We start from the raw sequence: 27922 nt of genomic DNA on the forward strand, positions 1-27922 counted from the left end.
TAGAGTAGATAAAAGTTTAAAAAATGTAAAGTTTCCATCAATTTAAATTGTATTACAGCAGTAATATTAAAAAAAATATATACTTTAAAATTAAAAATTTTTATAGAAAAAAATGTTATGTTTATATATTAAATTTGTTAGAGATTTTTCATGTTATTTATACATAATTAATGCGTCATTTTTCCCCAAATTATTACTTTATTACAAATATTTATATTGAAATCCATAAAACGTGCAAAATATATTTTTTTTATAATTTACGTGCAACGTGAATATCTTTTTCACATATAATATTCATTTATTTGTACGTGGTTTAATAACTAAAATTAATTATGGTAATCTGTTATTTATGAGCCTGTCAAATCTCAATTTCCTGACATTTACTTTCATAACGCGAAGTGAGCCAGGCGAGAAAACTAATTAGCATCGCGGAAAAGAGACGACAATAAATTCAAATCAATCTAACATTTTCTATTAGCGGATCAAATATAAGAATATTAAAATAAATTGTTCAGGTTAAGAAATCTTTGTTTAAATTTAGATTTATGTTTGCCTAAGTTGGACCTGATAAAAAATTACATAAATATAAAAAATCATTAATAAATAAAACGTTGGTTTAAAAGCGAAACGCGGTATTGCAGTGGTCAATTAGAATTAGCGTTTATAACAGCAGTACGTTTAAAAAGCAGAAAACTGAAACTAATAATCAACGTGAATTCTGACTGGGTCAGCCTTTCTACTATTTGCTTTTCCACCAAGGTCTGAATGCGCCCTTATTCGTTTTGTAGTACTTTTTCTCTTCGTTGCCTTATTTGTCACCGAACGCGGTGATGTTTGATCAGTAAAACGTACTATAACTCAAGTGGTTCGACCGTTTCTTTCGACGCGCTTTTACTCGCCCTGTACGACTATAAAATTTAATATTCTAATTAGTACTGCAAATATCGCAAAACGGAATAAAATTTTTTTATGTATTTTAATCCATTTTACTTCCTCGCGGACAATGAAAAAAAAAAGAAATCCTATTTAAAACTTTATTTGCGAGCTTAAACGATTTTGCCTCTCTATCATGCTAAGCGGGAGAAACAGAGAATAAATAGAAAAAGGCTGATACTATACGGGCCTATTCTGACGAAACTTTAGCGCGCATTTTATTTTATTTTTTTTTGTTTGCGCTCAGTTTCGCTCTCTCAAGGCGATGAAGAGGCTATGGAAACGCTTGGAGCTTGTGAGCAAAGTTTCGAACGGGCCTGATGTAGATGAGCCAAAAATGAGGCCATAGTAATTAATTTTATTTTTTTTATTTTTCTAATTTTAGCGCTAAAGTGCTTGATCTTTAACGTTTTATATCTAAAATAAATTTCCTATCTTTTGTTTTATGAAGTTAATTGATGTGATAAATAAGCGGATTATAATGAAAAACTGAGGAACAAAAGTTTTTGCACGTAAACGAAGTTGGTGGCGAATATTAATAGATTGCGCACATCGCCATTAATAGAAATGCGCGGTGGAGAAGACGGGGCCGGGGCATTGCGTTTGTTGTTTGTAAAAATAAATTCATCGTTATTTACCACTGATTACATAATTCATGAGAGTGACCGGAGATCACGAACCGGCGTGAAACTTTTCCGGATACATCTAATTCTAGGCACGAGGGGCGAGCACATTATTCCGGCTATGTCACTTGAGGCTAACTCACTGTGCTCGCGAAGTGCAAGTGGAACGCGCGGGCTTAACGTCGCAATTTAACATGCCGCGTTTCGCCGCGAAGTGCATGGCAATCCCGCAGCTGGTACTTTTAACGAAGTCAGCGAGTAATTAATCGAAAAACGCGGTGTAATTACGGTTACGTCAAGAGACGCAATCGTTGAAATTGCGTTTACAGAGAAGTATAACTCTAACTGTTTTATCGCCGGTGCGTTGGATTGTTGATCAGAAAAGCAAATCCAGCCAGATAAATAAATTAAACACAATATACAAGTAACAAAAGTTGCGTAAAGTTGATTTTGTGTAACAATTAGCGACGAATAATCTATGAGACCTTTTTTTTCAATATTTTGCAAAATGTAAATTATTTTTCGTCAACTAAAAATGCAATAAAAGAAATAAAATTATCTACACATTTTACGAAATTTGTTTGTAAGAGTTTAGAGAGAGAAAAAGAGAGAGAGAGAAATGAGAGAAGAGAGAAAGGAAAAGAGAACACTGCGAGGTTAAAAGTTAGAGTTAAAAAAAAAAAAAAAAGCAAAAACAACGAAAACAAAAATGCTACCTCGAAACACGAAGAATTTAGATCGTATAGCTTTCAAATTGACTGTATAAAAGTTGTACGAGTTCGCGTTCCTATGTGCGGAAAAAGTTGGCCGCAACTTTCGCTCGGGAGTTAAAACAAGAGTAGTTTTTTAAACAGCTGAATATTTAAAATATGATATAAATCAAACGGTTTTTACTTGTTGCGATGTCATACAAAGTTGATAATCGTGACAAATACGATCGCAATACAATCTCGCCTGCGTTTCATGTAACGCAATGACATATTTTTACTTTTCGTTCAGCTGCTTTTGATCGGGAAACTTTGAGACCCTCAGATTTGTTTACAGCTGTTCATAGTTTCGCGATTAAATGCATTCCCGATAACGTTTTATTAAAAACACGCGGCACGCGTGACCTTTCAGAAAATAAAGGAACTTCTCCAACGACCCGAAACTTTCGCTATTCGTTTTGGGTCCCTCGGGGTTTATCTTCGAGTTGTATCTCGCGGCAACGTGATGCCCGAGATTTGAGGCTGCGCGTGAAAGAAAAGCGAATAAGAATGGGAAAAATTACAGAACAAAGGGAAACAGGAAACAAAAGGCAGGCGATATTGTAGGCGATGTGTTCAATTTAAGTTTCTCAGAAATAATAAGCTCGTCCTGCTGTTGTTCGCCACTTATCAGACTGTAAGGCCAATTTTATTTCGCGCGACGTCGTATCGAAAGCCATTCGCTCGCTCGCTCGCTCGCCATGATCGAGATTCGCTCTCGGAATCTTTTTTCTTTTTTTTTTTCCCCCCCCATTTTTTTTCTTTATTCCTCCACGAGGTTGGGGAGCGGCGGTTTAATAACCCAGCACGTAACTGAAAGTAACGATCTCTCCTTATAAAAAGTTACTGCGAGAAGGATAATGCGCCCCACGAGTACACAGCCATGGAATTAAAACCTCCCGCCGATCGCCAATTGAAATCACCGTTAAAATTGTTCGCCGAAACCGCCGCGTGTTTTCCCATTTCGCCCTGACGTCGAAAATTAAACGCTATTATTTTCTATCGATTAACTTTGCGCCGCTAGAACACATGTTCCGGAATCTCGTTAATGCATTTTAATAATTTGACTTGTACCTTTTCGAACTTCTAAAGTAATTTGAAAATGCAGAAGTTAATATTTGATTTAGATTAACCAACATTTTCTTACGGTTTTAAAATTACGCAATTCATATAAGAAAATGTTGTGTTAATATTAGACTCGGTATATTGAATTATTTTACATTTATGCTTGAATAATATCGTTGTACTTTGTTGCTGTTTTAACATTTTTAAGCTATAAATGACGTGCTGAATTATGATAATCTATACCGATTTTCAAACATTGGAATTTAAGAAAAAAGAGAAAGGAAAAAAAAACCTTTTGTTATTTTTGAAACGACTCGAATATTAACATTTTTATGACTTTTTCACTAACATATTCTCTTCCGCAGTGTTTGGTATATCGATTGAAAACAATACTTGAAAATTGATAGATCCCAGGATATAAACAGAAAGAAACTTTGAGCTTATGCTAATCCACGAATGGTGAATTATACTACATCGACTAGAATAAAACACTGTTTGAGAATTAAAGTGATACAGAATATTTTGTAGTAACTTTAGGACGAAAAGAAGCTTTAACTATATTGTTGCAAAACAATTATCTTTTTTTTTTACGTCCTAACTTATCCCAAGATTAAGTAAAAGATAAAAAAATTTAGTATGTGTAACAGTGCCCTCGTTGCTTATGTCTTTTTGTCACAAAAATACAAAAATTTTATTCAGAGATTGACGAACAGAGAATTGCGCTTGAAAGGAGAAAGTTCTTTGATAAAATCTTGGAAATATTTTCGGGCAACCGAGCGGATTGCAAATCACCGAATGCGCCTTTATCTTTGACGGAAAGCGGGTCAAGAAAGGCTAGCGGGATCAAAAGACATCGGCACAAAGCTAATATCTCGAATGCATATCGTGCTCGTGCCTTGAGGAGCGCTGCGCGGCAACGTTTCTCGGGAATCTCATCGAACGGAAATTTCATCGTCGCAAAATGTGAACAATATCCTCGCACGGTACGGGGGCTGATGTAAGGAGTCTTCATTTGCGAAAGCGTGCATTCCGCTTTAGAACCCCGCGCGTTGTGTAATTAATTGCACATTTCATAAATTTACAATTACGCATCGTCGTGAGGGGCGATCGCGAAAGAGAAACCATGGAAATTCTTGAATAATTAATCAATGGTAATTAATGCTTGGGCTCTGTAGTTCCAAAACTTTGACACCCGATATTTCGACTTGAATTTCACATGGTAATTAGGAAGCTTTGGGAGGATTCTGTTTCGCCGAAGTTAAATTACAATCTATTGATCGTCATCAAAAATCGTTACCTTGTTATTTGACTGGGCTTCCCCCAAATTTTCCACCGAGGCGCGTGTATTATTTAAATCCCGTCGTCTTTCATATTTTACGTTTGCCACGTCGGGCGAGAGGCAACGGCTTAAATCAAGTTGCTACAGCCCTCGATATATATTTTTCGCGCACCTTCCCGTGTTTTCGCGCCGATTTCTTTTCCGCGTCTTTTCTATATTTCACGTCGGAAGCTGGCGCGACTCCAAGCTTCGGCTTCTGCGTTTAAACTTTTTTGCGCCCGGCGCCCTTTTTACAAATTTCGTGACATCTCGCCACGGCGTATCAGCTTTGAACCTATCATTTTCCTCAACTTTCACCCGGCCGGAATAATGGCGTGGCGGGTGCGCGAGCGATCGTTAGCGGCACGGTCCGTCAACAAAGACCCGTCGCCGAGCGGGCGGCCTCCTCGTGAGCATTTCCTTCTAACGAATTTACCCCGTTGATTATATCGCCGGGCGCGATAAGCGCCCGCTCTGAAAAATAGACGTTAAATCAAAGCAGTCGTTACGAGGTTGAACGAGGTTTAACGGTTGCTCACTCAAAGCCTCGACGTCGCGTCGTAAGGATTCTCGTTAAGAGGCTTTCCATCTAACTCTAACCACCCTTGCGCACCACGATCGCCCTTGCACAAACATTTGCACGCGCAGGAACGTAGATTTTTTTTTTTTATCTATTCGATACCTTTTTCTCTTTTTCGCGGCAAAATGGACGGCGGTCTTACGGGGATTCGCGTGACGTGAACGGATAAGCGGCTCACACTTCTTCCTAATCGTCGGGAGGGGAAAAAAAAAAACTGTTCTGGCAAAATGACGCGCCCGGTGTAACGTAACCACAGACGTCGCGCATGACTGGCAAAGTTCCGCAAATTTTCATGGATGAAAAGTGATGCATATGGTAAAGAATACTCTTTAGTCGTACCTGCGAATACCCGCGGCGTAGTAAAAACGTTAGCATGCTGAGGTCGATGAGCAAAATAGCTCAAATATAAAAAAAAAAAAAACTGGAAATATACGGTGGAAGGGAAAAAAATTTGTTTATGCTTGTAGGTAATACTTATTTCCAGTTCAGATAATGCTAGTGCGCGAGTAAAATGTATGAAATTTTTTGTATGCGCCCACCCGATGACGTGGATCTCCTTGTGAAATATTAAACGTATAATATTAATGTACGTTGGAACGTGAAAAAAAATTGAAATAATGCGCATTCTGAGTTGAACCGAGTAACGCAGTATCAAATTTGCGCGTGATAAAAATTTTTCTATATTTAAAATCATTTTAAACTTCAATTTTGACCATTTTAGCGATGCGGCGCAATCTAATTTCACGGCTACACGTTTAACAAACATACAATCGAATTAATAAAAAAATTAACAACTATATTTCTTCTCGGTGTAATTTATAAAAATAATTTGTTACGACAAATAAATGGTAGCCTCAGTAAAAATTCATCAAGCTATTCTATCTTCAAAAAATAAAGTTGTCGTTTAAAGAAAAAGAAACAAAGTCTGTCTAGTATCGGTCGTATAGTTTTTGTCCGGTGTGTACCGTGTATCTAAATAGACGTCTAGACTTTTTTTCTCCGCGTACTTGTTTATACTACGCGACCAGACCTTACGCAACGTTCGCTCGACTGCCGAAATCGTCGGGCAAACCGGTTCTCGCCGCCCGCCGCTCCGCGCGTCCTCCACCTTGCGAATTTCGAGCGCAAGGTGCCGGCCGATAAAAAACATACGCACGTACTCACACTACCGCGGCGGTCGACTGCCGAATTCGCCGAGCAAAACAATTGCTGTCCGCCACCCGCGCGTCCTTCACCTTGCGAGCTTGGAACGCGAAGGCTGCCGGCCAGATGTTGACATACGGACGTACTCACACTACCGCGGCGATCGGCGAGCCCGGGATAGGTCAAGACTCGCAGCAAGTTTTAGCACGCGGCGAAAAACGTATAGATATTTGGCTTTTCTAGATCGTTATCAGATTGGAAAAATTATCTCGCACCTACTACGCTTCGAGCGTTACATATCCGGCTCGGTGCTGGACAGTTTTGCTAGACAGCGACGAAATAAACCACGAATTGGTTGGCTAATTATTAGATAACGGTGGGAATTAATTTCTACTCGAGGTTTTTTCCGTTTTCTTTTTTTCTTTTTTTTTTTTTTTTTTTTTTAGCAAGCTAATCAAAAATTTTAAACGAAGCCAACTAATGTTTAAACATTGATATAGATTTATTTCTCGATAGAAAACTTATTGGTTTTCTTTTTAAGTTTAATGTATACTTCTGCGACATTTTTAGACCGGACTTCATATTGATGAATCTTTTAAATTGCTTTAAACTGCTGCAGTATAAATATACTTTTGATTTACGATTTATTTGTATACCGCTGCGAAAGCTATTAATTATAAGTCGTTTGTTAATTAAATTAAATTTTATAGCTGAAGGCGGTGTTTTAAAAGTGAAATATGAAACTGAATCTTGGAATCATATTCATGGGCGAGCTCATATTCTAAGAAAGTTTGACTTCATAAAGGTTATGGTGATTTAAAGCCAATTTCTGAGCGAACTTAACAGTGTTTTTCTCAAGGATAGTCGATGACCCTCCCAAAAATTCTACCATTTTAATATTAATTAATTCGACTTATCTGTTTGTAAACGAACGTAATGCAATTGAATTATACGTATGAATTGACATTTAATGAGAGAAACAAAACGCAATGTAGAAACCATAATATTGTACTTGCAGGAAGTATTTAGATGAAAATTGACAATAATTCTCATTTAAGCTCGTATCGAATTAATTATATATTTATGCAACCATAAATGCCATTCGCACACTAATTATGAAATTAATTAATAATTTCTTGCATTAATTATGCAATTTATTCAATTGAGCTAATATTGAGTAAGGCAAACTCATTCAAATGGTATTTTCTTTTCTAGTGTTACTTCCGCGTTTAATTAACGTTGAATATTAGATAAGTCGTAATATTACGTTGTGAATTCTTTTTGTCCGCGAATTAACATGGTGTAACGTATCGCTACACGATCAGATTTTAATAATAACGATTGGGGGGTAAATTTGTTTCAGACTATCCAGCAACAGTCACGGCCGAAATAGTCGATGGCGGCATGAACTCGTTAGACGGTACGACGGGAAAGCCATTAGATGTCGATCTGCCACCAACTCTGCCGATGACTTTCGGCACGGAAAATTCAACATCGGTTTCGGCGCAATCAGGCTCTACAGCCTTGATGCCCTGTGTTGTCCACAATCTGGGAGAAGGCACGGTAAGTGCTCGCTAAACCATGTAATCCGTTGATTGGGGCTTGTTTGAATTTGTTACGCGACGCATGACACGTTATATGTACACTAATATACATAGAAAAAGTTTCGTACTAATATTAAAATTCCTTTGCGTAAAAAGCTTGGCTTTAAATTTTTAACACGGCTGTGTGTTAATGTAACGCAAATAAAAAAATATAATTTACTAAATATTTTTATTTGTTTTTCTAAAAAAAAAAATATTAAGATTTCTTAATTTGTCAATTTTTTTTTTAAGCTGCAAGTGCATTAAGTAATTAATTATTTTTGGTTAAGTAGGTAAAGCATGTAGCTACCAATATTCCGTAATTAGCACAAACGAGCTTTCTCTGTAACTGACATTATCATCGTGAAGCTATATTCATTAATTACCCTCGATTTTGTGATAATCAGTGTCACTATATGATATGAGAAAATCGAATTCTTGCCTAAAGCACGAATAATATGCGCGTGTAACGTGAATCAGTAAAAATAGATGAAATACCGTATGTTAACTAAGTATAATATCGTAATTCTGCGGGGAGTATATAATTTCTAACAAATTAAGCGTACCGATAACGCGACAATTTATCACTGAGTGAGTTATCGATTTGTTTGCTTAAAGATCAGCACCAAGTCGGTTTTTATTCGTTCACCTTAACGTGAAAATACTGCAAAAGCGCTCGCCGTCAATACCGATGGAACAGTCGAGGCGGTATCAGTAGCCAACCGTCGTTCGACGATATCGTTGTAAAGTCGTAGCGACATAGAATCACAATTGGGTCAATAGTGACGCAAGGGGGTAAGTTCAACGTCGACTTTACAATAGACATTATTCCTGATGTTTGCTCGGTTGAAAATACCTACTGATATCAATCTCTTAAAATTTTTCTCACCGGCGTCCCTAGCGCTTAATTATTGAGTAACACCCGCCCGATGGATTGCTTTTTGCTACGCGCCATTCCTTTCATAGTTAATCTTCACGGCGAAGTAGCGTTATGCTTATTTGAGCTTTAATTAAGTGCACGAGACGTAGCCGAGTGACGGCGACGTCTTCGCAATTGTACAACGTAAAAGCATTAGTGTCATCTAATTTCGGCACGACAAGATAACAGGGGAAATAAACGAGATTCCACCGGTCCGGGAAATTTTCATCATCACCGCTCCTTTTCGCGAATCGTAACGACGGCGCGATAAGCTCTTTTGAGATCGACAGTCAGCATCGGGGAAATCGCATTGCCTAGCTCTTTGCAAATAAGACTGGACGCGCGCGACGAATAGCGTCTTTCCGAGGTAGTTTGTTGAAAATTAAACACGTATTTTTCATACCGAGATAACGCACACGCGTACGTAAGTCATAACTTTCGTTGACGCTAAAACGTAATTTTCGGATTTTTTTTTATCCGTATATTATATTTGTTCTTTCGTATTATTCTTTCATATGGCATTCTAATTGCACCTCAGCTCTATTTAATTTTCTTTTTAATAGAGTATATTGCTAAAAGCTTTTCGCTAACCGCAATTTTCAAGAACATGTATTTTGTATACGTTATTCTAGTGAAATATTAAAAACAGCTCATATTACTTTTCATTAAACGTAAATTTAACAGTCGTCGAAAAAGCAGGTCTTTCGTTACAGTATTATAAATGTAGTTCTTTTTTTTTAATATTACTTTTAAATGTTAATATAATAATATTAATTCTAATTAACTTTAAATATTGTTGTTTGAAGTTTTTCATACGTATAAAATTTTTATATCACGCAATAACATTTCAAGTCTAAATCGAGTCGCTTATTTGAAAAGTGTACGTTCAGTTTTGAAACGTCATGAATTTCAATGAGACGCGAATGTAAACTGACACGTGATCCGTATCGGTCGTTCTCGAAATTGAAAAGTTGCATTATTTCCAAAATGCATCGATACACGGGATACGTTATTAGATAACATGCCGATATCTGCCACGTAACGAGATCGTGTAAAATAATAGAGAGCTCTTGCAAATCTGCCTTGTGAATGAATAAAGTGATGTCACAGAGTCGAAAGATGAAAATACGCGCGCGTATCTCGTTTCACGGTAACCGATAACGTTGTGACATGTTTTATATATTTAATTAATTCCTTAAATCTATACGCGATAAAATAACCTTTCGTTAAACCGAAAAATTCAGGTATTATTCTTAACACGTTAAAGAATTAACGTGACGACCGCGAGTTTAAAGCGCTGTTTAATTAATCCGATGTTTTCACAACTGCATCCGCGGTTTCTTATGCGCTGAATCGCGAGCTGGGTTACGGCCGCGCGACAACTTCTCCTTCGCCGGTGGTTAACGTTGTTATCAAGTTCGTTTTCTTTCCGTTTGTTTACGTGACAGCGTGACAACTTCACCGGGGTATCAGCGCGAAGTTTTTTTTCCCCCCTTCCCTCCCCCGTGAAAACCTGACGACGGAGACGCTTGCCGCGGATTACGCGAAGAGAAATTTTTTGTTCACGAAAAAATATATACGAATGCTCGAGATGTCCGTTTCGTGCGGCAAAAAGCGCCCACTGACGTTGTTTCAGTGGATGGATGTCAGCATATAGCCCCGTCATAACTTAATACAACTGGCATTTGCCCGCCGCAATGTTGCGCTGATTTAACATGCGACGCAAACACATAGCAATACAATCAAATAGAGTTTAATGAACCGTTTAATGAACCTATTGCTTGTTCAACTTCATTTACCACTACACATGCACGCGTCAAAGTTTGATAACATGATGCGGAGTATTAATTACCAACCGTATGTAAAATAGTCAGCGGTTCATTGATCGGCAAAAATATATAATGTATGCAACAATAACCTTCTGCAACGTGAACCTATTCATCGCTCAAAATCTTTTTCGCCCCGAGCAATATCTTTGTCTTACTTATTATCTCTTCCGCGCGTAATTTGCGACACGTTGAAAAGCACGCGTTCGAATGCTGATCGTAATTGTAACTGTTTGACGAATTCTTACGCGCGAAATTTATTTAATGATAAACTTTCCCCGTAGTTCCACGGGTTTAATAAGATTCTCGATTTCTTGGAGGGACGCTTTAAAAAATGGTGTCGCGCGAGAAGAATGCAATCCACTTCCGTGTACGACGTTTGACCATTTCCAGAATCTCAAGAATTTAATTAATTAATTTGCAGCGCCCTCGCGGTTGGGTCTTATTAGAAATAGTTCCTTTTGCTTTCTAGGGGAAGCTGTAGTTACAGCTAGACGCGAATTGTCGCACGACCGAAATTCCAAACTGCAATATGGCATCAACGTAACGGTAAATAAATTTAAAGCGTGACTTATTTAATTCAACCGCGGTGTTCTGATTGCTACTTTTATTTCTATTAAAAAAAAAAACATGCGCACGCTTCGCGTGCGCTATTTTTCGGACAATTTAAATTCGTGAAAAAAAATTATGGGATTTACCTTAATTTGTATAAACTTCAGTGGAGGTGTAGTGTTTTGCCGGTTGACTGTAACATATAAAAAAAAATATTAATGTAGACATGAATTAAATTAATAAAATTAATAAAACATACTTATTAATTAAATATTAAAATTAAATTAAGATTGAAAATCGTCGACTTGATAATTGACACATTAATGCGACTATTGAAACCGAATTTTTAACGTAAAAGAGATGATAAATTTTGAGACATATTTATTAAAAAACGGAATATTGTAGTTTTAGGAGGAACAGCAAACTTTTTGCAAAAGCAGCAATGGATACTCCGTTCGCGATACGATTTTCCTTTGAAGATGAAAGCACACCATAAGCTCACATTTCTTTGCGTGATGCATTGCCGTGCAAACGCGAAGTTACAATGATATCGCGAAACTGATATAAAGCGCGGAAAATTAAATAAAATAGCCGCGTAACCGCGCGTCATTTGCATGTCAAATGACGAGAAATTTAAGCGAAACGCTTGCTCGCTCGCGTACAATATTTGCACGGGGTGTATAAAAATCGAACAAAAATTGCGAGGCGCGTATCACCTCCGAAAAAAAAAAGAGGGAAAAAAGAAAAAAAAGAAGTTACGATTGGAATCGCTCTCGTGGTATCTCGTTTGTGAGTTATGCGGCTGCTATCGTTCTCGCTGTTCCTCGGGCGATGTTCCGGAAGTTATTACGGAATTATTACGCCCTTGCCGAGCACTCGAGAATAATTGGCGCGTTATAGGGCAGAGGAAAGCGGCCGCGCGCTCGAGTCAAACGGACGCAGGTGGAAATCGATAGGGGCGGCCTCGTCGAACGACTCGCTCGGTTGTTATACCCTATCTACCCGGTCGTCGTTGCCCGATACTGCACGCATCGTTTCGCGAACATATAAGATTTCATTGCATCCGCAAGCTCGGGGTGAGCGGGACCCGCGGGCCGCGGAGCGACGGGCCGAGAGGCGAGTCGCGATAATACGAGTGAGCTTTTTCCATCGTTTCGTCGAATTTACATTTTCAACGAAAATTAAATTTACGCGGTACACTCAGCCTCCCGATGATCGCGGGACGAGAAGGTGGCGTTTGCCGTTAGAGGACGATGAGGGGGAATCCCGTGCGTACGTTTACAGTCACGGCAGACGTGAATTATGATGCGGCGTGTGGGTAACAATGGAGATAACAAATGATCTATCGTATCCAGGAAAAGATATTCCCGGCGCAGCTAAAATTTTCTTCTTTCAGGCGGATAATGCCGCTGCCACGCGATCGGCAAAACCGTTCCGTCGAATGAACAAAACTGTTTTGCGAGATACCGTCTGAGTAATGAGATCTTGTCATATTTACGCAATAATCTGATTCTCGGACGAAGTGCTTCTCACCGAGCACGCGGAGTGATTCTATAATGAACGGCGTACTTTTTACATTAAATTATGTTTTCGGCAAGTTTATTAAGACGAAGAAATTTGCATGAGAAGTCCCCAAATCGACTGAGCCGTCTTAAACATTGTTTCGCTTTAAAACCGAGTAAATTTAATTTCGAAAAAATTGTTTTTAATTTAATATTTAATATTTACAAAAAAAAAAAGTTGAATATATCTCTGCGTCTCACACCTCCGCGCAGGCTTTGCGACGACAAATCTTCTCGATCACCCAATCTTTTTTTTTTTTAGATAGAAAACAAACATGCAAGGTTGCTGGTTTTAAAATTATGAGCAAATATTATTTTAACTCGGACGTCTCAGTCCCACGCAGACGCACTCGATAAGTTATATTAGATCACCTTCAAAGAAGTGTTAAAATAAATTTAAAGCTTCTTTCAAAGTTGCTTTACTGTGTTTATGTGAACGAGTAGCGGAATAAGCTGCATGTATCGCGCAATAAGGAAATACCAATAGCCTTATAACTCTATCCAATTAAGTAACGCGATTATTAATGTTCGATTAACTCTGCGTTCAATCGGGACAGTTTCTAAATTCTAGGCCAATTATATTCGATTATTCTTCCCCCTCTGATTCAGCCGTGTGATCGATTAACTTTCACGGCTTACAAGTACTGCGGGCCGTTAGTTGAATAAGCCCCGGCATTTCTCGAGGAAAATTTAAATCCGCGTTAGCGTGAAATTCGGACGCGTCGAGTTCATCGTAAGTCGCAAGCTCGTATGGATTGCCGCGCATCATTTTTTTTTTTTTTTTCCTGTTCGAGCGAACGGAAGTAACGATGTTACCATTCCGAGTGCTCGTAGGTTGCGGAAATACAATCACGACCGAGCGAACTGGGTCGCACCGCCAACCTTTTTATCCGTAATTTACAGCAATATTTGGAATTCGTTCAAGAGAGATGAACGCCCCGGCATAAATCTAATTATAACGGAGTCGGCTAGATTGCGGGACCCCCGCAATCTGGGAGGGGGGGAGGGTGTCTCGATATGAAAAATACATGGATATGCGCGGGCTCCTCGGCGTGTGTTGGCAATTTTAATGAAGTGCGATTGCGTGTATTCTACGGCCGGATAGGAAAGACGTCAAACGATCGCCGGAACGATAAATCAAACGGCGCCGGTAATTTATGAAATTCCGCGACAGCGACGTCGGTGCTGGATCTGAGAATAAATGAACGGGGAAGGAAATGGCGGTTGCATTCACTGGATTTGCGCGATCGTGGATGCAGTAATTGTTTATCGGGAGGGGGCTCTTCGAGCACTAATTGGATAACGCGTGTTAAATTGCAAGATAAATTATTCCATTGGAAATTAAACATTTGTATCAGGCGCAGGTCTGATGTAAAAGATTCACGAATCAGTTTCTACTTTGGGGCGTAAGTATGTTTGTTTGAGATATCGATATTTAAATGTACACGTATCTCTCAAAGTATTTGAGAAATTCTTACATGCTTAGATGAATTCTCTTCGTGAATTGTTATGCACTCGGAAAAGCGTTCTCTTTCTATAGAATATATTTCTTTATTTTACATACGTTTTTCAGAGCGTTTACAAATATTCTGTCTGTGAAAACATTTATAAGTCAATTTTATTAAAAGCAAGGAAAAAAAAAGAGAGAGAAAGTATTGATAAAAATTTTCTTTGACAGGATAAAAATAAATAAGAAAGTTGTAAGAATTGGGAAATAAATAAGAAAATGTTGAAATATGTAAAATAAACCTTACAGCATTCTGGGTCATTGCGTACGCAAGAGGGTGACTTATTTGAAGTTATTATTTTTTGGAATCGTTAAATATTGAATGGAAAAATATGCACGAGATTTAATCTTAAAAATTTAATTTTACTAAAAAAAAAAAGAAATTATTAAATTAAGAAAATATAATGATTGATATTTGTGTCACTATGCATTTAATATTCCAACTAGTCAGTAGAATGCTCAGTAAACTCTGATGTTTGAGTGACGTATATTTTTAGATCTAAAAAATGTGCTAATGAACGAAACAATTATTCTGACCAATCCACATGTATTGGATTAAATATAATAATTAAATAGAATGCTTTTTTATTATTATTGTACGTTGTGCTGTGCGTTGAAAAGGCGATTATTTAAAAAATAAAATCGCATGGTGATGCAGCTTTATTCTTTTTTTTTTTGTATTTCGCTCATTTCTCGTCCATTAATATCGCGTTGAAATATTGTCAAGAAGCGTGTGGACATAGCGTCATTAAAATATTCAAATCAAAGCGAACGCGTGGTGGCTTTTGTCGCGCGCATCTCTCGTTTTGCCTTCTCCCTCTTTTCGTTATCTTCTCTTCCGTTTCCTATCTCGTCTTTCTCTTACTCGTTTTTCACACACGTACATATAAAACACATTGTCTTTCTTTCTTTATCTTTCTCCCGCTCTTTCTCTCTCTCTCTCTCTCTCTTTTTCTCTCTCGCTTTTTTCGAGCATGTGGCAGGAATCGATTTTCATTTCATTTCTCCGAGACTTCGTGATTTTTCTACAAGTAATCTCCGAAAGTGTGGCAGCCTAGTTCTCAACGGCGAAGTGTGCGACACATAGTTTGTTATGCAAGGCGATATTTTTGCGGCGGTCAGTGATTGATGGAGTAGCGAGAATTGGACGGAGGAGGGAAGGAAAAAAAAATATAAAAAAATGAATAAAACGGCAAAGGGTTGTCGCGCGATGCGGCTCAAACTCTTTGAAAATTGCAAACGACCTGTATCCCGGTAATTGGGCTGCTGCAGGGGGGACCGTCTGCGCGTGAAAGCGGCGCGGGGCGCAGGGCGTTGGCGCTGGATATGCCGTTCTAGCGCTATCCGACCATATCCGAATATCGCTCAATAAGCGTGAACCGCTTATGGCTCAGAGAGATGCTCCGAGAGCCGGGTAGATAAACATGTATCATCGGTCCCGGAGGTATTCGGTATTCGATAGGTGCGAGCGCGCACACCTGCTCGCACGCGCGCATCCATAAAGGCGGTGCCTCGAAAAATCGCGTCGCGACCGATGGAGCATGGAAATAACGCGGCGCGACTTTCGGTGAATTTTAACACCGCGCGACACACAAGGAACGAGGTAGCGTATCAGATGTGCAGCAGGTGCGTCCGCCGACGGGCAGATGAAATCACCGCGCGAGTTTTCACGTTATCTTTGTCGCGCCGTTTTCTCGAAAAGTTAAATAGGAGATGTTTGCAACGGAGACACGCGGGTGTCAAGCGTCTTGCTAGCTTACCCCGACGTAACACATGAATAATATTATTTATTCAGTCCGGTTATTTATGTGGCTACTTTAAAATCCGTCGTTCTCGTTGCAGCTTTATTAATGTTTTAATATTAACGAACGGGGTAGCGTCTTTATGCTATTTTTCGCTTAGCGAATTTTGTTTACTTCCTTTCGTCGAATATTGCGCCTTTACAAATATTAACCCCTATCGCGAGTCGTAAATATTTCGAGCCTGACCGATTTTTATTTACGAAAGTTTCTTGAAAACTTTAAAGATTCCCTCCCATACTTTACTCCCCCCTCTGCCGAGTAAAGTTTGCGATGAGGGGAAGACCTTTGTGCGGCGAGGCAATCACGGACTAGGTTTTTTTATAAACAGTATTGAAGAGATCTGACCTGGACTTCAAATATCCATATTTGTATTCCACGTTTGCCTTTTGGAAAATATTTCTTTTGTTGGAACAAAAGATTTGGAACGGAATTCAGATGTTGAGTTGCGCACTGGTGTTGCGAGCAAGATAATGCTGAACTTTTTCGCGAATACGGATATATTGTTTTCACGCGAAAATAGAAAACCTCTTTTGCAAAACTAGATTTTTTTCTATTTGATCTCTGTCGAAAGTTATTAATATTCTTACGCGCGAATAATAATACTTTATCAAATTTTTTTATTTTCTTCAAAAACTTTATCTCAAAATTGTAATTCTTTTATGTACGTTAATTTATTATACATACAGTTTTACTTTTCTTTTTTTATATCCAATTTCAGTTTAATCTGTGATAACTAAATTATACTACAATTTATTTCATTTTATTTTTAAGTAAAATATAAATAAATATTTGATTTAAAAGCTTGTAAATACGTTCATGAATTTTTGGAGAGTGTTTGAGCCGTTTTAAGTAAATAAAAAAAAAATTAAAAAAAAATAGTTCAATTCAAAATGTGATTGTATCGATAAAACGTCGTTTTTCACATTGGAAAAAAAAATTTTTTTTACCGTATCCGATCGTTAGTTTTATTGTCCGATAGAAATTACAACGGGCATACAAAATTAGCAGTCTGGTACGTCATTCAATCGGTTAATCTGACGTGAATTCTTTTCAGGCGTATTGCATTGTAAGAGTTAATTAAATACGTAAATCAAATGGCTTGAATATTTTGTAAATTTCATTATACAAACGTTTATTTACTATACGCTCAGATTTAACATTTTCGCAAATAATCGGAAATTTCCCCGCTCAATCAATATTTACGATTCAGTTGCGTCTCTTATTGAAATACATCGGCAGTCTCCCAGAACATAAATCGATGTCGGAGGTGACAGCCAGGTAATTTCTTTTATGGAGAAGTTGTCGCGATGGGAGAGCTGGAGCAGAAGCGAGGAGGGCCGGCGGAGGGATTCGCGAATCGCGAAGATGGACAACGGGAACTCGTGCCATGAACCGGAATCACGCGTGGGCTGTTTCGTTGCACATAAATTCAACGTGCACGATCGATGTAGCCGATACTTTCGGTGTAGTAAGACTCGGCCGTCCCGCTCGCGCGTATGAGGCACCGATGGCTACGAAAAATCGCGCCGGGGAAGCGTGACGGGGTCGGATGCTGAATATATTCGACGTGAATTCCCGCTGCCGCGCGACGAGCGTGTGTGACATAACGTGAGAACTGACAAATATCATGCAAGTGCAGTGGATTGCAGGGTCTGCGAAAATTCTGGCGACCGACCTTCGGAGAGTCGGAGAGTAAGATCTGAAATACCAGTGAATCGCGGTGCGCTATAAATCAATTTGCCGTGTTTTGCGTTGCCAAAGCTGCCATTATCGCAGGGCTTGTTCTTCGTACGAAAATATATCGTTTTCGGTCCCTTCAATAATAATCGTTAGCGTAGGGATTCGCGTAAGTAGAACGACGAAAATTGCGCGGCGTGTATCATATATCGAATTAATATCTTGATCGTTATTAAATTAAAAAGTATTTGCAAATAATAATTGTACATTAATTTTTCTTTTCTTTTTTTTTTTGTTTTTATTTAATATATTTAATATTTTAAATGTCTTTATCAACCACCCTTGCTATATATGAAATAATTTGAGAAAGTTGATAGAATTCGGTGAATAAAATTCCCGAACAAAATCCTTTTTGCTTATTTCTGATGCATTATGCATGTGAATGTGCTAATGGGAGACGAATTGTTGGCTGTTGCTCATACATTGCCGTTTTTGTGCGTTATATACATATGCTTGTCTCGTACTAGATACTTATTTAAAATATTTAAATCAGCAAAAATATTCAAGATTATACTTCAATAAAATAATTCTATTCCAGCAATTCACGATAACAATTTCAAAAAATAGTTTTTAAATGTAAAAAGCAATACTAATACAAATATACATATATAAAAAACGAGATTTGCGATAAAAAAAGAAAAGAATATCTCGATCTGTGAGATAAAAAAATTTAATAATTGACCATATTTTGATAATTGATAAAAAGGAGTTTAAATTATTTGCAACCACTTTGCGACTGTAGCTCTGGGATTATAAATACGTTGTTTGTAGATTAACTGGAGATTATAGAGCGTGTACATCGCGCGCGTTATTAAATTCGCACATTAGTCAACTATATTAATTTCTTTAGAATAATTACAATTAATTAATCTTTGAAAGGAACTGAATTGACTGACTGATGAATTTTTACAATAATAATAAAAATAAAAATTTAAAAGTATTGAAGTACGTTAAGAACTGTGCAATGCGGGCACTGCGGCAAACATACCGCGTAACAACGCAAAAATGAAAAATAATAACGCCCGCGGTACGGAAAGTCCAGCCTCACGCACCGTTTCTGACCGCTCGCGCATTATTTCTGACTTGCCACGCATTGTAATTTTGCACGCGACACGTCACTGACGCCACTACGTCGCAAAATATATATTATTTAGCGAAATTTATTTGGCGAAATGCGCGATTGTTCGCCAATACTTTCCAATAAATATTTCAATTATTGGAAAAATTGTAAAACAAAAAAAAAAAGAGTCTTTCCCCTCGCTTTATTGTGCTCTGTAAACGAGTGTTGACATCAACATTACGAAACCCCATTTATTTGTCAAGCTTTAGCTTGATCGTGAATTAAAAAGAAGAAATTAAATAAATAAATTATCTCGTTCATTTTTAAATTAATTTATGTAAATTGTGTAACAAATGTAAGTGAATATAAAACTCATAAGTATTTAATGTAAAATCATATTCAAATCGCGAATTGCATTAAATGTTTCTCTCGTCGAGATTTAATCGATTTATAAACTTTCGAGTGAAACAAACCGCAATATATCATTTCCACACGGGTATTAAAAATCTCGGACAAATTATACAATAACAAACGCGAATACGAAAGTAAAAAGTTTCTGGAAATATGCATTTATTTTCCTTTCACGATTCACATTGAAGAGAATATAGAAGCGCGTTTTGATGGTCGTCGTCTATGCGTCGACACAGTTTTCAAGTAGCTTTCAATAGATTGCAGAATCCGGATAAAGAAGAAAAAAAAGAAAAAAGAAGAAAGACTCTTTTTGTGCGCCGATAAGATCTTTTACGCGCGCGTTTCTTCCGCTCTCTCTCTCTCGTGTCCGTCATATTTTTTTGAACTACCATTTTCCAGCTCTTCTTCGGCTTGAATATAGCGTCGCGACGTTAAAATTGACAGCACCCTCCCCCCCCGCGTCGACTCGCGCAATTTCCGAGATGACTATTCGAATGTTTACCCACTATCCGCGGATATTTTCTTCGCGGCGTCTTTTATCGGGGAACTTCCGAGGCGGACGATGCACAGCTGTTTAAAAGCCGACTAAAAGAATCGTAAGGAAGGGAGAACAATTGCACGAGTTGCGAGCGGGTCGTGCCGTCGGAAGAATAGCGGAAATGAAAGAAGACCCGAAGCGAGATGGATAAGCAGGAAGGGATGATGAAAATAGCCGTCGGTAGATTCGCGAAGATTTTCCGTGCCTGAGCGTTGAAATCGGAGTGTCGCTATGGGGAAGCGAGTCGACGTGCCGTCGAAACGCGAGTGCGCTAATAGCGCATTGCGCGTAATGGGAGATTCATTAAGCAGCAAATTTGATTTCCGACCAATTATCAGGGAAAGAGAGAGAGGGAGAGAAGGAGGAGAGGGAGGAAGTTCTCCCGCGCGAGGCCACAGTGACGTGAGGGTGTCGTACAGCCGAGCGTCGTTGTAGAAATTTAAAGCAGCTTACGGCGAATCCCGGCAACGACAACGATATGAATCGATGATGTAGTAAGTAATCGAGACGCGCTTAACGCGTCAAACGTGATGCACGTACCGTGGAGGGCGTATCGAACGCGAACGTGCTCGCCTTGCGCGATGCTCTCGCGAAAAGGGTATTACATAGCCACCGGCTGCAATTTTATTCGCGCTTGAAGGAAGAATTATTGATAGCCACCTTCAGAGCTTATTACGCGGTGCTTTCAATCTTTCTCGCCTTAAGAAATTTCATAGAGTGTATCTTGTGTGTGAAAAGACAGATCTTTTTCCGCGTAAATGTGGAGTGCAGATTAAATTGTTCGGCAGCTCCTCTGAATAATTGAACGAAATAAATGACCATAGAAACGTTCATGATAAACAGAAATAATTACGATACAATTAATTATTGTATTGTTAGAAGAAAAATATAGTAGTACAGATATATTATTAATTTATGGCAAAAAGAAAAAAATCAATATTATAATTTAATATTTTTGACGTTAAAAAAAAAGAATTACTTGCGATACAATTTATTGATATTTTGTTACGATAAAAAAATTATTGTATATTTATATATTATTGTCATTTAATATTTTTCACATTTAAAATTAAAAAAAAAATTAATAAAATTTAAATTTGTAAAATAAAGAGGGTATTTGCGCGCATGAAAAACTGCAGAATCTCCACATTTCTTAATTGGAAAAAAAAAAGTTCAGTGAATTCATATTACAGATAATTAGCGTACGGCTAATTGATGTTAAAAGAGGCAAAATCTCCTTACTTCATAACTTATGAATAGTGTTTCCACAGCGGTATTGAATTTATAATCTTCGAACGTAATAAGAAAAACGTACTAAACATTTGTTATCACGTACCGTTCAACGCGCTATCTGTCGAAATATTTACATTAAGGTTTTTTGCAGTCAATTACAATTATCTCGCGACGTTATTATGGAATTTTCGATTAAAAGCATTCTATCATTCCGTAAATATTTTGCCTGCGAGTGGCGCTTGGCATGTTAATGTCTCCCAGACAGTGGAATAGCGCTCCATTCGGCAAGCAAGAGGATTCCGTTCGGTACGAACCACGGATCATTAAGCTGCTTTAACAAAGTGATAAATACTCTCGTGCTTTACAGCTTCCAGATGCAATCTCTCTTTATCCTCCCTTCCTCCCACCCCACGCCTCAGCCGCCCTGACCTCTCGGTATTTCGCGAGTACGGCAAAACAAATATCCGTGTCATCGGTCGCGGCACATATCTCCCCGACTACGAGGCGGCTGGGCATTTATCTTCGAGGAGAATCATCGAGGAGAAACCGAGAGGGATAAACGCGTGAAAAGACGCAATGCTGCCCGCACCGACGATACGCGAAGGGGTTAAAATAATCACGCTCGTACCCTAATCGATTTCATTCGGCTGATGAACGCATCTCCGATATCTGAAGATAGTCGCGCCGTGCATACGCGAGGGGAGGGGAAGGGTCATTATCCGCACATCACGACTCTTTGTTGCGTGATTCTTTTACCGACTCCCGTAGGTATTCGATTCTCTCGCAACGGATGCGCGCAAATTAGCGCCGAGACGGAAGTTCGCGGGGAATAAAATTAATTAAATAAATAAACTAAATAATAACTAAATAAAAAATAACTAAAATAAAAACTAAATATAAAATAAATTAATGTATAGTGCGCATGGTTTCTTGTAGTTATATTAATAAAATTCTAAATTGAAAGTAGCTCCTCTTATTTTAAACGCAACATACTACGAAACGTATAAAATAACTTGTATATTTTTAATTTCAAAACTATTTTTATAACTCATCTCTCATTGCGTGGAATAATTTTATTCAGAAATTTGTACTTTATTGCTTCGCGAATTAATTAGTAATGATGTCAATACTGTAATTCAATATACAATGATATCATTACGATTTAATATTCTATTAAATGCAATTAATTATCGTTATTAAAAACTTAGTAAGCCGTGATGGTATTATAAAAGAGGCGGATCAGACAATTACCAATTAATTATATAAATGATTTTTGCCCGTAGCAGACAGTCGCGCGCGTGAAAAATAATAAAATCATTAATTAAAAGTTTCCGTTATCCGTCGCGGCATTAATCATTCTTGCCGCGTTACTTTCTTCCCTCAATTCCAAAAGTAATGTAATAAATACAAGACATCGCACTTGTAACACGCTCCTCAGCTATAATAGCACTTTACCGTATCTTCTCAATCCTTCCGCGGAGTAATTTCTCCCTCCGGCAGTTTCTCGGGGAATAAAGAAGCGTAATGTACACGGAATGTACGTCTATGAAAATGCGCCGTACTTCAAATAATAGTCGATGGTAGACGTAAGGTTCAGTCTCGCTTAATAATGTTACGTGACACTTCATTAAACGTTAAAGGACCAATTTCATCGTCGATATAAATGGGCGATAATTACACTCCGCTTTGTGAATTTTCTTTCTCACTCCACCCGGCCATTTTTAATATACTTTCTTATTTAAAATTAATTTTTGTCAGCGCCTTTGTTTCCTCGCATATACGTATATATTTATGTATATATAAATTTTTGTAATCACGCGTACTTATCTCGTGCTCTCCACGATGAAATATGCATTTTGTTGAGCTGCGCAAATTCTCTTTCTCGACCACACGTATGTGTGTTACGTTCGCATGTGCGCCGCCTGTTTTCTATTGACTGGATGCAAATAATATGTTTGCATATCCAAAAGTACCATTTTTATTTTTTTTATATTTTTTTTTTTTGCGGATCACTCTTAATTCACGATGCATCATGATTTATGCATTTCATGCCGTTCTACTTTTTTGGCCAACTGGTGCTCCGCCGTTGTATTATATAGTTTTACTTAAAATTCGAAAATGCAAATACTGTCCTTCACAGTGAGACCAGAAAAAAAAAAGAAAGAAAAAAAAAAAGGGGGGAAAGAAAAATACACGCTGATGGTCAGCGCTTTATTTATTTTTATATCTTTCTACGGCGCCCGAAGAGCGTCGAAATAAAAATATATCGGGGAAGTAGAATAGAATGAATATTAATACGCTTTAACGCTCTTCTCGAAAATAAAAGGGGGTCGCCATTGTTTACGAGCACGAGTTAGTTTTACTTTAACGAATTATATTAAATGCCGCGACGTTAAGCGTGAGCTACGACTTGATAAGGGTGATTAATAGTAACAAATGAAAGCCCGCGATAATGTATATTATTAACAACGACATTGCTATTCCGAAACGCACCGACGTTAGTCGATATGTGAAATTCGCGCGACCGTGCGACCCTAATAGGTTGCCAAATGTGTACACCGTGCGTGTAACCTACGTGCGCGCAAAAATCGCACATGTGCGACACACAAAATATTTAACGCCGCTGTACGCGGAGCGTATAGACGTTCTGATTCGTAGGTACATTTTTTATACCCCCCCGCGCCATCGGTTTTCCGATCGTCATCGGCGAATGCCCGCGAACTGCACGCGGGGATTACTGGCGGGGCTGTCGGCAAAAAGTCGGCAGTTAAGAAAAAATGGATTAGCCGCGTGGTCATTGTCCCGGAAGCTACGCCGAATGCCCGGCGCTCGATCAATTTAGATCGATCCTACAGAGCTCGGCGACGCCAATAGAAGCGTCCCTTTGAATGGCCGCGCACGTCGGTCAATTTTGCCTTTCGCGAAATCTCTTGTTCTCCCATTCTTCGCCTAGCGATTGTCGTCGTATCGCCCCCCAACCCCGCGGTAATCAGCGAATAATCAACGCATGCAGATTGAACGCGAGTAGCACACACGCTCTAGTAGCCCGATTCGTTATTTATTTATTTATTTTTGCGCGCACCGCTGCACTTCCGTGCGTAGTGACCACGCATTTTACGCGGTTAACGCGCTCACGTTTGTGCGTTCCGTGTTTTATCTCTTCCTCCCTTTATTTCCCTGGCCCGCGCGTCAACGCGGTAAATAAAGTTTTGCCATTTTCTGTTCTTCAAAATTGTAGATAATAATTTATTATCCAATTTATAATGTAGAACCGGCAACACCCGGGTGTCTCTCACCAACGAAAAAGCGTAATCGTATTTTTAAAACGAATTCCGACGACTAGCCGAACGATTAAAAAAAATATTAATGTAGCAAATCTATCGAGAGAGATAATAAAGCTTTTGAGGAAAAATTAAATCTACCCGGATCAACATCGTGAATGCGACCCGAGCACGTTAAGATTTCGTCGGAAAATATTTTGACGGTACGTACTGCCGACGACGGTGGCACTACTGTGAGACGAGAGGTATAACAATCAATATCCGTTCTCGCAAGCTCTTCCGGAAGATATACAAAGCCTAAAAACGGTCAGTTCGGAAGGACGACTATCAGCGGGGATTATCTGGCAAATACGCCGTTCCTCGAACGATGGGTCCCCCCCCCGTTTTTCCTAGACAGAATTGACCGTCGAAATCGGAAAAGAAGTGGTCTGTCTGTGACGATAAGATCTCTTCGTTCATATATGTCCTTATATTTCCCGTACAGTTCTAAGCACCTGCTAAAGCGAGCTTGTAGGACTTTTTCTCGTGGAAAATTGAATTCCATCGATCGCACATGTTACGTCGTTGCGCCGTCCAATTCTGAACATTGGACATCTATGACGCTTTAATCGAAACGGTTCAATCAATCTCATGCAACTAAGTTTTGCCGACAACCGCGCGTACGCTATCATTATGGATTTCGTTAAGGTTCGACGTTCTTCGCTTTATTTATTACAAAGTTTAAGTAAAAAGCATTTTTAAAGGATATTTTTTTTATGTTTATATCGAGAAGACTTTTTTTTACGATTATTTTGCGGTAAATTGTTATAAATTATTATAGGATAAAGGCTCGTAATGCTACCATATGTAACGCGTTGTGAACACAGTGCTAATGTTTGACGGTACTGAACTAAATTAGTAGCTAAACATGTGTGAAAGGACATAGTTCGAGGGTTAGTTATTATATTTTGAACAAAACGTTCGCTGTAGAAGGCAAGTTTAAATGAATTTAAATTGCAGAGGTATTTGGTTAAACGTCTGACTTTGTAGTGAGAATATAATATAATGGAACGTTGTTTTCAATACATGAATATTTACTAAAAATATATTTGCAATTTATTACGCGATTGATATTATTAATTTTTCTAATTCGGATTTGTAGTAATTACTCCAAAATTACGGGCAACAGTTTTCAATTTTTCTTTAATTAAAAAATATTGTAACCTCGTCATTACCACGCGTGGTTGTCTTAGAAATAATCTTTATAGGTCGCTTATATACATACATTTTCATGAACGTACATTTCGTATTAAGCCGGGTATCATTGCGAGTAAATGCGATACCGTTACTCACGTGTAAAATGCGCGCGATGCATTTTATACATAAATAATGCATTCAAATTTTACACCCCGAGGAAGCTCACACACGCGTGAAATTACAGTCGCATCCATCACCGTCACCATGCACCTCAAAACGCATCGGTATAATGAAAATGTTCGAAAATGAAATTCTGACGAATGCGTCGGGAAAAGCGAGAAAAAAAAAAAAAGTAAAAAAAAGTTGGTGCGAAATGAAATATCAAACAATGATTCCTCCAATACCGCGCGATGGTTTTAGAAAGAGGATCGCGGTGATTTTGCAATTCACAACCCGTGGACGCGGGATATCTACATAAGCACTCGACCCTTCTACGCCGACATTTGCATTCGTATCGCGTACAAACAGATAAAGTTATGTCGTGCTTGCTCGCGCGTATGCATATATCGCAGGCATTACTCGTAAACTCGCGAGTGGATAAAATAAACTAAAAATTTTCGTTTCGTTAATTTATCTCGGTTAACAGTTAGAATAATAAAAATAATTGAATAAATTATTGCGACAAAAAAAAATTAATTTATTTTAAAGAATTTAAAGAAAAAACAATGTCGTATTTAATTTCCGCGTTTTTCTTTGAAACTCTGATTCTTGATACGATTATTTACCGTTTCGGTTGCTTGCGATTTTTTTAAACAAATATAATATACATGAGGGATGAAAAATGTTTTTAATTTTTATAGGAATTTATAATATACTACAAGAAACCATGCGCACGCTTTGTGTCCGCTATTTTTCGTGTCGCTATTTTCGAAAGTCTTAATTTGTAAAAAAAAAATTATGCAAATTACCAAGTTGTATAAATTCCAACGGAGTTGTTGAGGTGTTAAGTTCCGCCTGTGGCTGCAACATACAAAGAAAAAAATTATTGTAGACGTGCTGAAAATAGTTTAAGTTTAAACAAAACAAAAATTACGCGTACGAATTAATTTTTCAATAAAAATAAATAAAAATTAAATCAATAAAATGATAAATTAAGAAAGAGGCTTAATTCTCACCTCGTAGATCCTTCGTCTGCGTATGATGCCCATCCTGAGCCTGCTCCTCCTCCCAGATGGGACGTGACGAGTCGTCTTTCCGCGGCACAGGAAACTCGCGAACGCGCCCGGGTGAATTTAAAATCGCGATTCTGACTTAACACGCGCGCGTTATTTATCGGCACTGCTGAAAATAAAATCCTGAAAAGAAAAAATAATTAGTAAACTCACCGAACTGCATGAGCTTCAGCGGAGTTGTTGAATTCAGGCGGTGGCTGAAACATAAAAAAAAAAATTAATGTAGACATGAAAAATTGGCAAATAAAATTAATTAAAAAAAAAAGTACAGGTTTTTATTTAATAAAGATTGTATAAAAAATATTTGTACTTACTTAAGAGTTGCTCCGCCGATGCCTGATGCCTCCTGGTGGGCCTGCTCATCCTCTCAGCTGGGACGTGACGAGTCATCCTTCCGCGGCACAGGAAACTCGCGAACGCATTTCCGTAAAAAATAATCGTACAAAAAACGCCCGAAAATTAGCGGCACTCCCGGTACGACCGACGAACCGATGGTTCGTATAACATTGATCGGCGTGCGGCACACTCGCGGGATAGTCCACGGAATAGTCCAAGAGTCTCATCGGCGGAATGAACGTCGCCAGAAACCTGCACCGAACAGCAAACGAGGACGAATCGCGACACTAATTGTTCCTCGCGCACTTTGTTTTCTTTAAGTCCTTTAAAAATCACTCGAAGCGGGTTAAGACTCGCGACCGCGATGGAGAAGACGCGCGAGGTGCAGGAATCACACTCCGACAATGACGGTCGTCGGAACTCGCTGAATGCCGCCCAAAGAGACGGCGACTGAAGCGAGTCGGTAATACTCGTCGCGGACGACGCGGCTAATATCATATCTGACGCTCGGTGAGCCGCACTCGCGACGTAACCTTGTCGTTCCGAAGCAAGTTTTTGAGACACGAAACGAAGCGCGGAACGATGACTCGGATGACACACGAGCACAAAAAATGATTGTCTTTTCCCGACTGACGACGTTGATACTGACTGTACGCGAGACTGTCCTTACCGCGGTCGAAACACCGCGTAATTGCAGAGCGATTAACAACGCGTCCTCACGCCCGAGTTCTCTGCAACCAGACTGAAGTAACCGTCGGA

At 38.6% G+C, this 27922-nt stretch overlaps 1 protein-coding gene and 1 long non-coding RNA gene across 4 annotated transcripts in view; one reads left to right on the top strand and one right to left on the bottom strand.

Annotated features, from left to right (window-relative positions):
• LOC139106295 (lachesin) overlaps positions 1-27922 on the top strand; it is a 91828-nt gene that overhangs the window by 49308 nt on the left and 14598 nt on the right. For all 3 annotated transcript variants that reach the window (XM_070662924.1, XM_070662926.1, XM_070662925.1), the window contains one exon: positions 7772-7971. In XM_070662924.1, the coding sequence (XP_070519025.1) occupies positions 7772-7971 (200 nt within the window). The remainder of the gene's footprint in view (positions 1-7771; positions 7972-27922) is intronic.
• Positions 11117-27665, bottom strand: LOC139106297 (uncharacterized). Its single transcript, XR_011546333.1, has 4 exons — positions 27142-27665; positions 26771-27024; positions 26564-26615; positions 11117-11481 (listed from the first exon to the last, which is right to left on the bottom strand). It is a non-coding gene; the product is annotated as an uncharacterized lncRNA (long non-coding RNA).

This window comes from Cardiocondyla obscurior, linkage group LG10, assembly GCF_019399895.1.
Source record: "Cardiocondyla obscurior isolate alpha-2009 linkage group LG10, Cobs3.1, whole genome shotgun sequence".
In the NCBI taxonomy this organism is placed as follows: Eukaryota; Metazoa; Arthropoda; class Insecta; order Hymenoptera; family Formicidae; genus Cardiocondyla; species Cardiocondyla obscurior.